Raw genomic sequence first — 16,526 nt, 5'->3', positions numbered from 1 at the left:
ACTGTTGACAGCACTGCAGCCGGGCAAGATGGCGCGGGCAGGATTTCCGGCGCGGGTGGAGTCAGTCGTGCCGAGTGACGTCCTTGCCGTCGCGCTAAATCGATGCGTGCTAAATCCAACCGGGCATCAGGATGACGGACGCAGACGTGGTGGTGCTGGACGATCCCCAGGCGGTCCAGAAGGAGGAGGTGGCGGCGCACTTCCAAGCGCCAGCGATCCAGCACAATCCGGACGGCTGGGGCCCGTGCGAGCTGCCGGATCAATTTAAGGACATCCCTTACCAGCCATTTTCGAAGGGCGACAGATTGGGCAAGGTGAGCGTCGTGGCGAGGCTTACTCGCCTTTCCTTTACTCACGTTCTGGGAAAAAAAAAACGCGCTTATTTCTCGCTTTATCGTTTTCTCCCGTAGATCTCGGACTGGACTACGCCGGCCTTCCAGGACAAGAAGTTCCCAAGTACGTATCTCGCTTCGTCGACCGTTCACGTGTGTTTAACCTCAAAGATCGAGAGACTCGGGCCACGGGGACTCCGCTGGGTATCTCGTTGGCATTTTCGCGTTGCGTATGTTGCCTTTAATTGAGGACGACAGGCTTCAGTCTGCGTAAAGTCTGAGACTGAATCTGGAGCGAGGTTTAACAGGTGTACATGTCAAATGCTTGAGCTTTCTTTCTGTTTCAAATTCTGATTTATATATAATAATTTTATTGTATTTTATATAGAAATGGATTTTTTATATTATATTCGAAATACGTATGTGATTGAATAATGACATTTTGATATAATTTGTAATCTGGTCTTTTAAACTAATATTCAAAACGCTGTCACAAATGAAATAGATTAATTGTCATTAGTCATATATTTTGGGTACTATATTTATCTTTGCTATTAAGTAATTACATCTATTTTATTGGCATGTAATTAAATATTTTAGAACACTACATTTTTAAAAAATTATATTTTAAAAGATCTATGTATATATGTATCTAGGTTTAATATAATTAATTGAAAACTAGATATATAAAGCACGCAACCATTGGAAGATTTTTTAAAGCATATTTTCAGCATATTTTTTATATTACATGTGGAAAATTTAACTCATTGATACATTATAGTTACATATATAAATAATAAATTGCTATTTTTCTAGACAAATATACATCGCAGTTTGGTTCAGGCAGTCAATATGCGTACTATCACGACGAAGATGAAACCACCTTCCACTTGGTGGACACCACCCGCGTGCAGAAGCCGCCATATCAACGCGGCCGCTTCCGTCACAATCAGCGCAATATGCGCGGTCGCGGTGGCCAGCGTGGCGCGATGAGCCAGATGCAGCAGCTAGGAAAGCTCAAGTTGCGAGAACGAGAGCGTAAGGGACAAACGAAGCGCTGGGGTAGGCAGCAAGGTCTGCGTAATCACAAGAATCAGCCGCCTATCAAGATTCGAGACGCTTCCGTGACGGTTCGACCTGACTGGACGACGATCGAGGAAATGGACTTTCCTCGACTGGCCAAGCTTTCGTTACCCGGTGTGAAAGAAGGCGAGGATATATTGTGCTGCGGCTCGATCGAGTATTACGACAAGACGTATGATCGCGTGAACGTCAAGAGCGAGAAGCCGCTGCAGAGAATCGATCGCATTTTCCACACGGTCACGACCACCGACGATCCGATAATTCGAAAATTGTCCAAAACCGAGGGCAATGTATACGCCACTGACGCGATCTTGGCCACCATCATGTGTTGCACGCGCAGCAATTATTCCTGGGACATCGTGATTGAGAAAATTGGCGACAAGCTGTTCTTCGATAAACGAGACAACACCGAGTTCGATCTTTTGACCGTGAACGAGACCAGCGTCGAGCCGCCGCAGGACGACGGCAACTCGCTGAATTCGCCGAGAAACTTGGCCCTTGAGGCGACTTTCATCAATCACAATTTCTCGCAGCAGGTGCTCAAGTCAAATGAGCCACCAAGATACAAGTTCGAGGAGGGCAATCCGTTTATCGGAGAGGAGGAAGAGAGCGATGTGGCCAGTGTGGCTTACCGTTATCGCAAGTGGGATCTCAACAATGGTATAGTACTTGTCGCCCGATGCGAGCATGACGCCGTGATGCAAGGCCCGAACAACGAGAATCAATTCCTGACGATCAAGGCATTGAACGAGTGGGACTCGAAACTGGCTAATGGAGTCGAGTGGCGTCAAAAGCTGGACACGCAGCGCGGTGCGGTTTTGGCGAACGAATTGCGCAATAACGCCTGTAAACTTGCCAAATGGACGGTTCAGGCGCTACTAGCCGGTTCGGATCAGCTGAAATTCGGCTACGTGTCGCGAGCTATTGTGCGAGACTCGAGCAAGCACGTGATTCTTGGTACACAGCAGTACAAACCGAATGAGTTTGCGACGCAGATAAATCTGAACATGGATAATGCGTGGGGCATTCTAAGATGCATCATCGACATTTGCATGAAGCAGAAGGATGGCAAGTACTTGATAATGAAGGATCCAAACAAGCCTATGATTCGATTGTACGATATTCCTGATAATACATTCGAGAGCGAGGGCGAGGAAGATGAGGACGACGATGAGCCTGTTAATGACGCGTTTCAAAGTTAATAGCCAGGACAGCTGATTACATCCATCGTTGATCGATAATCATTGGTTGACGCTTTTACAATTTTTGTGGAGGAGTATTATAAAGGAAATAAATGAGAAGATTTCAATACGATACTTGATTTTATGGAACTTCATTACTCGGATACTTCTTGATGTAACTAATAAAAATTAAGATACTTATGTCAATAAGTATACACAAGAATTTAATTGAGGGACCTATGTTTCAAGATATAATTATTTGATATTTACTCAAGCTATTATATAACTTTATTATAATATACATAACAATACAACAAAAGAAAAATCTGAATTCTATTTCTTACAGCGGATTTTCATCAGTTTCATGTATATCTTGTAACTTTACATTTTTATCAAATTTTTAAAGAAGTATGTATTGCTATTATTGTCAGTTTAGTCATTAAAAATACTTTATTTAAATATACATGTTTCAGCATATATAGATAATATTTAATTAAGATAATATTTGATGCTAAAATAATCTTTTAATTTATTATTTTTAAAGAATTTCGATCTTTACTGGGGGATCCAATTCCTTGATAACGTATCTTAATTTACGAATAGCAGCAGCTACCATCGAATCATCGATATCATAATAGAGAACCATTCTGACCAATCTTTCCGTGAGAGCCAGGCATCTGATTATGATCTTATCATCATCATCGAAATCATTCACTTGATGGAGCCTCTTCATGAAAGTGAAGCTGTCGGAAACGCCGCTGTCGGTATTCACGTTTATGAATATCATATTGGTGTGCGTGGTTTTCAGGTCTACACTGAATATCTTGGAATCCAATTGATTGATTGCCTCCGCGATAATCAATGCTTTTCTGTGATCTTCTACTAGTCGTGGCACTGTCTGTTCCAGGGCGACGAGCCCGGCCGCAGCGATCACGCCGACCTGTCGCATAGCACCACCCAGCACCTTGCGCCTTCTCCTCGCGTTAGCGATAAAGCTCTTACTTCCGCAGAGCACAGACCCCACGGGAGCGCCCAATCCTTTGCTCAAGCAAAAAGTGACCGAGTCGAACGGAGCGGCTAGATCCTTCGCCGAGATCTCCGAAGCGGCCGAGGCATTCCACAGTCGTGCCCCGTCCAAATGCATCCTAAGATTGTGCTTCTTCGCCACCATCGCCAACTCCTCAACCCATGACTGAGGAACGACTTTTCCGTTTATCGTATTCTCCACCATGACCAGCTTTGAGATCGGTTCGTGTATTCGGTCCACGCGAATCGCACTCTCGAGGCTCTTCAGATCGAACGTACCGTCGTCGTTGTTAAACAGAGTACAAATGCTCGCGCCGGCTATTTGCGCTGCACCACCCTGTTCATGAAGAAACACATGCGACTCGTTTCCACAGTAGATTTCGCTGCCACGCACATCACAATGATTCATAACTGAAAAGGAAGGAAAGAAAGCATAACATTTTCTTTAAATGCGTTTGAAAAAAATCGAGAAAATCGATCTTCACTTTTCTAACGTGACTGACTCCATTCAGAATCCCGATAAATAGAGGTCAATTTTTTATTGAGAGATTCTTCCCCGTAACTTTCATAATTCGATCATTAAATGAATGAAAATAAATTTCGTCCTTTTTAATGGATTTTAAAAAAAGATGCGAGACGTATACCTACAGAGATCGTTTTTAGAATCTTACCAGCGATCAAGTTTCCCATTGTACCAGAGCTAACAAAAAGTGCATCTTCCTTCCCAAGCAAAGTCGCAGCCATTTTTTGTAATTCTAAAAAATTTAAACAAACAATCGCTTAGGCCTCAGCTAATAAATATAAGAGGGGATTGTTAAAATTTCGTACTCTAAGTAGGACACATTATCCAACAAGTCGTGATTTGGCAGAAAGATCATTTTTATAAGAAAAAATTGATTTTGAGAGAAAAACAGTTTTAGATGTGAGTAGCATTCATATTTCACAATGTTTTCGGTTTAAAATCGAATTTTTCTTTTGCTACCTTTTACCGTAGGATCTTCCTCGAAGACGTCATCCCCTACTTCCGCCTCAAACATAGCTTTCCTCATCGCCGCGGTTGGCTTCGTGAGCGTGTCGCTTCGTAGATCGACGATAATAGCCTAGAGTAATCATAACTCACTTAACTCATTTAGACATTTAGAGCAATCCCCGTGTAACGCAACTCGAATTTCATTCAAACTCCACTGTTCCGTCTCCAAAAATATTTTTGTCTCAAAAAAAATAAAAAACATACGCAGATTCTTTTTAGGCGCACACCCTGTACTGATTATCCCCAGTATTAAAGCGACTAACATAACATCCCTCTAAAAGACGTTTTATGTCCCGATTTTGGACATGTTCTTGTCTGGGATATAATGTTTACATGCGTTCGTGTGTGTGGACACGTTATTATTAAGGTTACACGTTATATAGGATACAATAAATAATAATGAATTAAGTGAATTCTCATCGTTGTTTAATTTTACTATGATCGATGCTAGGATCGAATAGACTCGGAATGAGCGAGACCATTTCTTCTTTACTTACATTCTTTTCCCTCGCATAATCGCGAATGCCAGGGTTTATTGCGCCATAAGACATCCTGCTGGCCGTGAATGACGTGCACTGACTGACTACTTCTTCTTCTTCTTTTATGGCCTTCGAGCTGTACAGCTCCAAAGATGGCCAGGGCGAACCACTCGTCGTAGACTGACTGACTACTGACTGACAACTGACAATGAATTGTGCTTCAGCGGCTTCTGTAAGAGGCGTTTATAAATGATTTATTCGCGCTTATCTTTTATCTAGACACATGCTTTGTCACAGTGTAATCGGAATAGTTATTTAATTATATCACACGTGCATGGAAAGTGGCCCATTACGCGCGTGTCACGCGCGTAATAGGCCACTTTCCACGCACTTGTAATATAAAATAGTGTGTGTAACACGTGCGGGTTAAAAATTAAACACGCGTGCGGATGATCGCACTCGCCTTCGGCTCGTGCGTCCACCCGCACCCGTGAATTTTCAACTTACCGCACTTGTTACACAAATAACTATTGTGTAACAAGTGCGGGAAGTTGAAAATTGGACACGAGTGTGAAGTGGACGCATGAGCCGAAGGCGAGTGCGATCACCCGCACGCGTGTCCAATTTTCAACCCGCACGTGTTACACACACTATTTTATATCACACGTGCGTGGAAAGTGGCCCATTACGCGCGTGTTTTTTGTGCGACAAAAGAAGACCCTGTTGAGCTTGACTCTAGTCTGGCACAGTATCAATTCCAGAATCAATTCCACACACCACTCGAAACAGTGCGGGAATGAGATATTTTGTTATTGGTGGAGTCCTCAATGTATCCTTCAGCAACTGTATTGGATTTCCCGCCACCGTGTCGTTTTAATGTTGTTATGTCCGCTCCAGAGTCTGCTAGCAGCGTGGCAGAAGTGCGACGAAAGGTGTGGCCAGTATAAGAATGAGGATTTGCTAATTGTAGATATGATGCGATAATTGCTGGAATCTTTCCGAATTTGTTGATTCCAACTGATTGTTTGGTGCACTTTCCATTTTGATAATTTAGAAAAAATCTTGAGGTTTGGACGTCTTTTGGTCTCAAATTTATATATTTTTTAGATATAGTGTAGAATTCATCGGTGATTATGAAAGTTCTTGGTTTGTAAGTTTTTGTAGTTAGAATTTGGCGATTTGGAATTTTAACGAGCAAGATAGTTTCTTTGTCTTCGATGTCATTAACTTTTATATTGGTGAGTTCCTCTCTTCTGCATGCACCACAAATTCCAAATATCATAGCTACCTGTAAATAATTTAGTATATATGTACACATTGTATAAAATTTTTTATTAATGTAAAAGTTTATGTTTGTATTTGATACATTACCTTTATAAGTAAATATTTTTGGTCATCAGCTTCGTTGAGAAATTTTTGAATTTGTTTTGATGTTAATACTTTTGATTTTTTTGGTGTATATCCTTGTGACTGTCTCTTCAGGAATGGAATGAGTCTATCATATTTATTAATATTAATATTGTTGTTAATATTTAGAGTCGTTTTGAGCATTGAGTAAGTTGTCCATAAGGTGGATGGCTTATATGTTTTTGATAATTCTGTGAGATATGTTAATATTGTGTTTTCCGACAATGATTTCGTTTTTTTAGTAATTGTCCACTGTATAAACTTGTTATATGTATTTGTATATTTTTCTTTAGATTTTGAAGGTAAGAGATTTTCTATCGTGTTTTTTGCAATTTGTGCTATCTCTGGAGGTGTTAGTTGGTCGTCGCTATCGGTTTCTGTTTTTATCCATATGATGTTTTTGTCACTCATTTTTTATTTTTTTTACTTTACTGTGTATGTTCACAATAACTTTACTAAAGTTTACTATGTACGTTTTACACACACAGTTATTTGGGAAGGTTATGTTGAGTATCGCTGTGGTAATTCGTGGAGTGTTTCCGCGCGCCGCGAGATGTCGTTAAGAAGATGTGAGAAATAAAAGGACTCTAGTGGAAAAAGCCTCTTGCACAATACCAGGCAACAGGCAATAGGAACAGGAAATAACCAAATAGTTATTTGTGTAACAAGTGCGGTAAGTTGAAAATTCACGGGTGCGGGTGGACGCACGAGCCTTCGGCTCGTGCGATCACCCGCACGCGTGTTCAATTTTCAACCCGCACGTGTTACACACACTATTTTATATTACAAGTGCGTGGAAAGTGGCCTATTACGCGCGTGACACGCGCGTAATGGGCCACTTTCCATGCACGTGTGATATAAATAACTATTATGTCACACGTGCATGGAAAGTGACACATTCCGCACGCGACGCGTGCGGGATTTACCACTTTCCACGCACTTGCAACATAAAATAGGGTGTGCAACACGTGCGTGAAGTTGAAAATTCCCGTGTGCGGTGACCGCACTCGCCTTCGGCTCGTGCGTCAACTCCGCACCCGTGAATTTTCATCTTCCAGCACTTGTTGCACAATATACTATTACCGCACTGTTTCGAGTGGAAAATTTCTCGTGTGTGGAATTGGCTATTTGTCGCACAAAAAACACGCGCGTAATGGGCCACTTTTCACGCACGTGTGATATAAAAGAACTTTAAGCTAATTACTTGCATGTTTATTTACATTTTTACAGTGTCTTTAAATATTAATGGAGTAATAGAAGAAAAATTGAAAAGAAGAATACAAAGGCACAGTTATGTTTTGTGTATGAGAAAAGTAAAAGGAATGTCAAGAATCCAGTCTTTATTCTAAAGTTTGCGACTTCGATTTGTACTAACAGCTGACTTATTCTAAAATCTCAAGATAAATATTTTATGTTCGCTATATTAAATTAAATATTAAAATATATGGTTAATAATATACACATTTTTTGGCACGAAGATTGCACATTTGTATTTGGACACGTTGAATTTTACAGCACTAGGTGTAAATATAACACTCAATACACCAATGCCGATTATTCAAGGTAATTGGAACGATAAGAATGCTGCAGCGATACGTTATCTTTCTGCAGTTGGCATGCAAGCAAAATACCGAAAAATACTGAAGATAACATATACTACGTTTACGCGAGCTTTACTTCTGTAGTAACTTACGATAATTCCTTCGCGTAAACAGGATTTTCCTTCACGTAAACGGGATTTTGTAGTAACTTACGATAATTTACTCCGCGTAAACGAGCCGGACGCGTCGTGTCTAGATGACATTCGCGAATCATGGCTGAGAGTTACGTGCAAAATTTTGATATCTTCAAGTATTTCGTAGACGAGATAAGATTAAAAAATAAACAATACGGTATATTAAATTAACTACAAATATGAGGGTGGGGTTTTTAAATGGTAAAGTGACGAATAGATATTTAAATGCGGCGCGTTGAAAAATGTCTAATTTAGAAGTAAAAGCTATTAATAATTTAGATATGATCGCGCTCGATTAAAAAATATCTAAACCGGAACTGAGAGAGCGTTAATGAAATAGTTTTAGTTGCATTTTTGCATTTTGTATCTTTCTTCTACTGCATTTGTGTGAGCATCGATGATTCAAAATTCTTCATGTTAAATAAATCGAACTTGGCTCGAGCCGTTCGAGTAATCGATAACGGTGAATTTGAATAAATCCCAAATAAAATTATTAATTCTTTGTTTGAAATACATGAAAGAAGAGATTAGAGATTTGTATGGCAAACTTTACAGCTAGAAATCTTGCTATTATCAACGCTATCTCTTGAATTAATCGCCGATCAAGTTTAATCAAAGTTTGGTCGAAGTCGCTCAAAGTTCCAATAAATCGAAAACTTATGCCCATTTCTATGAATTCTGATTAACTTTAGTCTCGCTTCAACTTACTTTTTACTTTTTTTCAATTCTTAAAACTAGAAAAAGATAAAAAGTAAGTTAAATCGAGATTAAAGTTTATCTACATTGATAGAAATGTAATTAAAAGGAAAAGTTTCGCGGACAATCGATTTATTCCAACTCGAATCGAACTCGAAACTCGACGAGTCGAACCTGATTCAACCTGAAGCCTCGCGAATGTGCGCATGTCCCTAGTACCTAGTGAAGTCGTTCGAAAGCGGGAGAACGACGCGGATTGGCGCGAGCGGGACGGTCAGAAAGATAGTGGGGAGTGAGAGCCGAATGTGGCGCGGTGCCGCGGGCGGTCACGCTCGACGACATCGGCGGGCGGCAGTTGATCGGCGCGGTCGAGGCGTGTGTCGAGGAGCGATCAGGAGCGAGCGAGCGAGCGGGATAAGAAGAGAGCAATTCTCTGCGAGAGAGAGAAGGAACGCGAACGCTCGCGAAGCCCGCGTAACTCGGCCGCGACTCCGACTCCGTCACATGTGCGGTCTCCCGTCGCCGGCGCGACAGCATTTTCGAAAGCGCGGAGGGCGAGTCTGGCCCGTCGTCGCGCCGCGGCAGCGGTGGTGGTGGTAGTGGCGACAGAGGTGGTGGTGGTGGTGGTGGTGGTGGTGTAACAGTGGTAGTGGCGGTGGTGTTGGTGCCGCCGTCGCGCACTCGTCGTTGGTCGCGCATCGTGGCGACAGCTAGTAGCGGCAGCCGTCGTCGCACGTCGCCGTCGCCGTCGCCGTCCCCGTCCCCGTGCCCGTCCCCGTCGTCGTTGGGCTCGGTCAGGGTCGGCCCCGAGGCTCGACTACGAGTCGCGTACGCGAGAGTACGATACGCAGTGCTGCGCGGGTAGTCTCGCGGGCATCGCGCGCGCGTTCGGGAAACGAGGTAATAACGGGTAACGGTGAGCGCGCCCGCGCGCGCGCACACTCGCGCAAGGGACGAGAGAAAGTATACAGTCGGGACTCGGGACGCGCAAGGGGCAGGTCCGCGGCAGCAGCAGCAGCAGCAAGGCAGCAGAGGCGGCAGCGAGCAGCAACAGCAATAGCAGCAGCAGCTTTGCTCGCGTCGTGTTGCGCGCTCGCTAAACAAAGATGGCGGACGTGGACTCGAGGGTAGACCGGTCCGATCCGGAGCTGCGTATCTTGTCGGTGGACAGGAACAGCTTCAACGACCCGGCTACCCAGGCGGAATGGACGCAGAAGAAGCTGGTGTGGGTGCCGCACGAGACGCAGGGCTTCGTCGCCGCCGGCATCAAGGGCGAGCGCGGCGACGAGGTCGAGGTGGAGATCGCGGAGACCGGCAAGCGCGTGCTCGTCGCCAAGGACGACATACAGAAGATGAATCCGCCCAAGTTCGACAAGGTCGAGGACATGGCGGAGCTTACCTGTCTCAACGAGGCCTCCGTTCTGCACAACCTCAAGGACCGATACTACTCCGGACTGATTTACGTGAGTAAATCCTCTCCCTCTCTCTCTCTTTTGCCTCACCCTTATTCTTCTTATTTCTGGCATCGCGCCTGCCTGCCTGCCTGCTTGCCTGCCCTCGCTTCCTCGATGCGCGATTAAGCGCAAGTCTCTTTCTCGTTCGGTGTTTCAGGCGGTATTTAAATCTCGCCTTTCTTTCTCTCTCTCTCTCTCGCCGGAGCGCCCGGAGCCCCGACGACCTTACGCTTGCCGCTAACCCAATTTTCCTTCTCGGTGCTGCGGATTGATTTCACCCACCCGGGTCTCGCGTTCCGAGAAGTCCGAGCTCGTCGAGAGACTCGAGTGACTCGAAACTCGGCAACTCGAGCGTGAAACTGGAGGCGTGCGCCACGAGAGGTTCTAGATAAAGCGTAAAAATTACAGCTCGCGGCTTATCGTAAACCTCGAAGAAATAATTCGAGTATTTGTTTTGCCGTTCTTTTCGCGAGGAAGGGAGCGAGAGAGAGAGAGAGAGAGAGACGCGGGAAGATAAATTTCGCTTTTAACGGCTCGACATGCCATTCTGAAACGTTTCTAGAACGAACGACCCGGTTTTCGCTCGCTGCGAATGATTCGGCGCTTCTCTTTCGCTCTTTTGTTCTTTCACGTTGTTAAGAATTGATGTTCGGGGCAGACGGTCTCGTGGAAAGCCGCCGCGCCGCGCCGCGGTGCAGGTGCAAGAGTGCCAGATGCGTGCCGGCCCTTCCACGCGGCCCCTAGGGCCGGTTTCTCCCAATGTCGGTTAACTCTAACCTCCGGTTTAAAATGTGTTCCTTCGACAGAACCAGAATCTGGAGAAAAATCTCTAAATTTAAATCGAACCACACGATTGGAGCCAACCGACGTTTGCAAAATGAAATGATTATTTTTAAACATCTCACGAGGTTCGTATCTTACAATTAGAATTATAATTCTGGGAGGAGCACGAGTTCCATCCTATTTCAAATTTTCATATTCTGCTCCGAATTTGTTGTACAGATAGATGAGAAAATTTGGAAAAATTTCAGGAGCAACGATTGTTTGGGGAGGAAAGAAAAGGAGTTAGAGCGCCGATCTACTCTAGCGTGGCCGACTCCGAAATTTCCCTAGCGAGGAAATCTTCCTTCTCGAGGAACGCCTGGAAATTCCTTCTCTTCGGGACGTTGCGGAATTAATATGTTTGTCGTAGCGCCGGTGACTCACCGCGCTACGTCCGCGAGCCTCGGCTTCGAAATTCACGTTGGCATTATTAATTCGGCGGCCGCGTGCGCGTCGCCGTGAAGATTCATCCCTCCGCAAAATTATGTGGAATTCACGACGACGGCGTACTCGGACGACAGCTTCAAAATATTTACGGAGCGGCGCGCCGCGGAAACGCGCGATACAAAAACGACGGTATTTCTCGTTGTGGCAAGCTCCAGGCAGACGCTCGTCGCTGTGGAAGAACACAGTTTGTGCGTTTCGAGTTATATGGCCTTTCGTTGCTTTTTTGCATTAACCAGAGATGAACGGGATAAGTAAATCAATAGCGCGAAAGTGGAACGCTATATCGCGCCCGCCCGTCGCTCGGGAGTGGAAGAGAGGAAATTTCCATGCTGAAACATTCGTTTCTCTATACCCCCAGAGAGAGACATTGGTTCCTCTAATACCAGATTACTGAAATTAATAATAATTATGCCGTATAATGCCTCTTTTGCGAGTGCAAGCGACATTGCGATATCGCGATGATTGATTGTCACAATCTCGAGATAAGATATTTGAATATTCGGTGGGGATAGACAAATATATTTTGACATATTGATTATTTTCACCCCAAGATATTAAATCGCGAATGATCGACGACAAAGCGGATTGGCAATAATCAGGATTCCGAAGAAAATATCGATACCGACTCCTGTATTTTTGTTAAGCAATAATCGATTAAGTAAGATCGGCCACGAGTCTCTCTACCGTAAAATGTATGCGCGTGTTTCAGACAGCGCCGTGTATATTAATGCGTTTGAAATTTTCTTGGATTATTTATCCTCCCCGTTTACCCGATCGGGAAAATATATTCGTCGTCGCGATCGCGCGTGATGTTGAAACGAGAATTGATGGCGGCCGCGGAGAATTTATTGAAAGGAAAATCCGGCGTCGTTTATATTCTCGCGTATTGCATTTCTGTCGATTAACGACTCGGTCTGACTGGCCGTCGGGCACGGTTTTGAAAAATAGGCGGTCTCGCGTCGTCGAGAAATCGGTCGCTGTCTTATTCCGACCGACGCCGACGCGCGAGAGACCGGTACGACTCTCTTTCGCTCGTAAGGCGGACTAAAGATAGCTCTCGGTTCAGTACGGCTCTTGCTCGTCCTCGTCTGGAATTAATCCGCGCGCGAGATATATCGGAAATGTCGGGAGACCGACGGTGAGACGGGAACGGAAAGAGAGGAGGCGTAAAGGAGAGAGGGAGTCCGAGAGAAAAAATGCGCGCGACGCGAATGAATTCGATCGGGAAAAGGCGACCGGTGGCGGCGATTTAAATACCCATTTGCGTTTTTAATAGCAAATTTAATTGTCAAATTAAAGTTTCCAAACATTTTTTTCGCGTCTTTAATTACCATATATATATGGCAATTAATATATAATGTAATATTAATTTTCTATGTCAATTTTTATCTAAATGTAACATAACAATTTTTTAATTACCATATGTATATATTTTCAATTATCGTGTACATTTTCTAAATATATTATTAGAGCATAAAGTTAAAGTTATTGCTGTACCGCGAACGCATCTTGAGAACGTATCGTATTTCGCGATGTCGATATCGGATTTCATTGAGGAAAAACTTGCATAAAAGTACGCGGGTTGTGATGCAAAGTGCGAGATAAGGTAACGAACTATCACGGTATAAAACTATACCGTGAAGAAAGTTGTTTTGCAAGAGATAATTGCGGTGTGTGGGAAGTAAAAACGTTCGTCTCACATACCTGCGCCGGCAGGTCTTGAGCACCGGGTCCGGTGTAGAGTTAATTAATATCGAGCAAAAGCCGCCCACGGGTTTTCATCGTTAGATAGACTCTCACGTGCGCAATTATCAGGCACGACCTATAAGTTTCGGATGAGAGAACGGATGAATTTCAGAATCTTTTAACGTTCGGCTCTTTTTCCGCTCGCGATAAACACGGGGCCGGCGATGATATTCCCGATGCGTGAAGTTTCTGAAAGGAGGATCTGGCCCTATGGTCAAGGACGAAATTCGCGCGGCCAGGTATTTGGGGGGAGGGGGGGAACTGTGACGAAAAAAAGAAGGACATGGGGCGGTGCCGATGGTCACCGATTCCACGAGTCAACGTGCTGGGAGACGAGTACGCGCGCGGGCACCGCGGCGTTTCCTTGACGTTTTCGCTTATCGCCGGGTGATAAGAACCTCACTCCACCTTGCTCGGTGGCGAGCCTGGTGACTCACGACAATTTCGACTACATACACTTCGAACGCCGATTACGCTCCTCGACTTTGATCCCGTACTTGGAAAGCAGGTGTTGGCTTTTCCGTCGCCTCCTGGAAACGCGTTCCTTTTGAATCTCAAATATTATCACTAATAGCTCAAACATCGGCGAAAGACTATATTCGAGATGTCAGAGAGAATGAAGCGGTACGTCGTAATTCTGAATTTTGCAGGAATAACTATTACGACCCGCTATATTACGTAAATTTTAGGAGGTATAATTTAGGATAATTTATGTGCCACGGATCGTATTGGCTCGCAATGATTCTTGGATCATTTACATTGACAGATCACAATGGGATATTTAAGCAAAAGAAATTTGAAAAAGTATTTTCAGGAATGGATAAAATTCCAATTTATTTTTAGATAAATTAGAAATATATTTTAGGACACAAACAAACATTTTATTGACACAAATAAATTACCTATAGTTACGTGCGGAGAAAAATTATGTATTCATACATTCCTTGAGCTGCATGAAAAAAGTCGAAGTCATTAATAAACATCTGCAGCGTAATCGAAATAATTAAGCTTATCAAAATGGAATTTTTTCTTGTACTTCCGTCAGATAAAGCGTGTTAGACATATTACAGCGATAAGATTTGCTTGGGATTTAAAGAATAGCTGTATACGCGGAACAAATATGGAACAAATATTGGTTGTTATTTCAATGAGAAAAAAAATGCATTCCTACAATGTTTTCCTGCCGCGTGATTTCTCTTCCTTGTACCTACCGTATCACATCGGTTTTCGTGTTTCCTCCCAGCCGCCAAGAAAGTATTCGACGATAGTCGCATTCGATAAGATAGCGAATCGTGCAGCTGTTCTCACACGCGTTGAACGAATGTAACTTGTAACTTTATACGCCGCATTAAAGAGGCACCTTTGCCAGCCAGATGACAGACCGAGTGTCTTCGTCTCTTAAAACGAAAAGTCGATTGCAATCAACGCGTTTATTACTCCAGATATTACGCGCGCGCACTATAAAACAACCCGAAAATAACGGTAATCAACGCGTTTAATATTTTCGGCTCAAAGGGAATGATTTATCGAACATCCTGTATATGGGTGATTTCGTGTGTCGGGAAAATGATGTCATGTCATGTAGTTTGGGGGCCAGAACGGGTCTAAATGCGATCGCAGAGGCAACGTTTTTATGATCCTCGTATAAGAAGCGCGCGTGTTTAGGTCATCGTGTATCATCTCGCTGCCTCTTAATGAATTTGTCGTGCCATAACCGGACGGATGCGCGGGGGATTTGGCTGAAATTTGCGTCAGAAATTCCACACGGGCTTCGTCATAACTCTCTCGTCGGTTCACGCGAGCGTGTAAGTATATGTTGTTTGGACAAGAGATGCTCAGAATTTCAACCGGTATCGCCGACATTCGGTATCGTTCGTTGATGTTCGCTGTCGCGTATATCGGGGGAAAAACTGCACGGTACAGCGGTACGAAATCGCGATCTAAAACTGTTTGCTCGGTAAACTCGATTGAAGTTTCGCGATCCGATCGTTTCCTATCTCGGTGTACCAGACCGTGCTAAATCGGAGCGACGAACGGTCGGGACGCGCCATTTACTCCGAAAAGAATCACCGACGCTAACTTAGACATGAATTAAATTCCTGATGTATATTATTGAAAATCGCGATTGTATCATATCCAGAACAACGGAATCTTCCATTTTCGCTGACGGATTCAAATTTTTGATTACTTATTTCGCAACTTCGATGTAATTTGGATGCGAATAAAGGCCTGAACAGTAATGTATAATCTCTTTCTCGTTGTGTTTTTTTTCCTTCGATGCTAGACTCGTAGAATGAGAGTCGATGCTCGTCGTGACTCACGCGTGACTGATTCGGTAAACGCGACTCCGAAGGTAGACGGAGTCCGATGACGGTCTCCGAGGAGAAGGTAAGAAAGCGACAGCGCGAGAGAGGTAAAGTGACAGAGAGCACGAGGAAAGGGAGAGCAACGGGGCGAAGGCGGAGGAAGGTTGGGATATTCGTTGGGAGGCCGATCTTGAGACGCCATCTTAGCGGTTTAACAAAGTCACCTTGGCGAAATGTGGCTTACCGAAATCTGCGAATCTGTTGCCCGCCGACGAGCCGGCGAATTCTTCAATGAAGCTACAAAATCGAGTAATAAATTTATTCCCAATTGAAATAGATAATAAAATTCGTCACTTTTTTGATTTTAATTTTATAAAAATGACGATTGCTCTTACCAGCAAATACATATATGATTGTGTCTTTATGATTTATTGCATTGTTGAAAGGTTACACCGTATAGATACCTTTCTTTTGTGTGTTATTTCTTCGACTTCTACTTTCCCGCGAAGTTTTTGTGCTAATCATTGCAATCACGAAGAAGATCATCATTGATTCACCAACCTTTCCACTTTCAACATTTTTTTATCTCTAACCGAGTCATAAATCAAAGTTCTAAATGCCCGCTTGAAGTTTAATGAAATATGATTTTGTCATGTACTTTCTCTCTTAAAGCTGAATTCGTCAGACGTTCCCTTTCTACAATCGCTAATTATTTAAAAACTACTAACTGTTTCGATATTTTCGCCGCGAAAACATTTATTTCAAATTAACCAAATAATTAG

At 43.7% G+C, this 16,526-nt stretch overlaps 3 protein-coding genes and 1 long non-coding RNA gene across 11 annotated transcripts in view; 3 read left to right on the top strand and 1 right to left on the bottom strand.

The window, feature by feature from the left end:
• Positions 1–36: 36 nt before the first annotated feature.
• Eif3d1 (eukaryotic translation initiation factor 3 subunit d1) lies at positions 37–2,729 on the top strand. The gene is made up of 3 exons (XM_071721195.1): positions 37–314; positions 411–456; positions 1,149–2,729. The coding sequence occupies exons 1-3, from the start codon at positions 132–134 to the stop codon at positions 2,615–2,617; spliced, it is 1,698 nt and encodes a 565-aa protein (XP_071577296.1). The 5' UTR covers positions 37–131; the 3' UTR covers positions 2,618–2,729.
• Positions 2,730–3,027: 298 nt separating this feature from the next.
• On the bottom strand, positions 3,028–8,368 carry LOC139782143 (L-allo-threonine aldolase). 5 transcript variants are annotated; one of them, XM_071721091.1, is made up of 6 exons: positions 6,503–7,149; positions 5,909–6,419; positions 5,150–5,361; positions 4,605–4,722; positions 4,294–4,377; positions 3,028–4,033 (listed from the first exon to the last, which is right to left on the bottom strand). In XM_071721091.1, the coding sequence occupies exons 1-6, from the start codon at positions 6,947–6,949 to the stop codon at positions 3,135–3,137; spliced, it is 2,271 nt and encodes a 756-aa protein (XP_071577192.1). In that variant the 5' UTR covers positions 6,950–7,149; the 3' UTR covers positions 3,028–3,134. The 5 variants fall into 5 exon arrangements, with proteins under 5 accessions (XP_071577192.1, XP_071577199.1, XP_071577210.1 ...); XM_071721098.1 differs by lacking the exons at positions 5,909–6,419; positions 6,503–7,149 and adding an exon at positions 8,293–8,368; XM_071721109.1 differs by lacking the exons at positions 5,909–6,419; positions 6,503–7,149 and adding an exon at positions 8,232–8,330.
• A 924-nt stretch (positions 8,369–9,292) lies between these two features.
• Positions 9,293–16,526, top strand: part of Zip (myosin heavy chain 10) — a 31,983-nt gene continuing 24,749 nt past the window's right edge. For 2 of the 4 annotated variants that reach the window (XM_071721012.1, XM_071721003.1), the window contains exon 1: positions 9,295–10,432. In XM_071721012.1, coding sequence (XP_071577113.1) covers positions 10,076–10,432 — 357 coding nt within the window. In that variant the 5' untranslated portion in view covers positions 9,295–10,075. Of the gene's footprint in view, positions 10,433–16,526 lie in introns of all 4 variants that reach the window. The other 2 variants (XR_011720789.1, XM_071720993.1) reach the window with 2 other exon arrangements.
• On the top strand, positions 10,443–15,685 carry LOC139782261 (uncharacterized). The gene is made up of 2 exons (XR_011720837.1): positions 10,443–11,331; positions 11,455–15,685. It is a non-coding gene; the product is annotated as an uncharacterized lncRNA (long non-coding RNA).

Source organism: Temnothorax nylanderi, unplaced genomic scaffold (assembly GCF_030848795.1).
Source record: "Temnothorax nylanderi isolate EJ_2023f unplaced genomic scaffold, tnyl_v1.0 TNYL_tig0007_pilon, whole genome shotgun sequence".
NCBI lineage: Eukaryota > Metazoa > Arthropoda > Insecta > Hymenoptera > Formicidae > Temnothorax > Temnothorax nylanderi.
The sequence above is the reverse complement of the archived record's forward strand: the minus strand, read 5'-3'. Positions and strand labels throughout refer to the sequence as shown.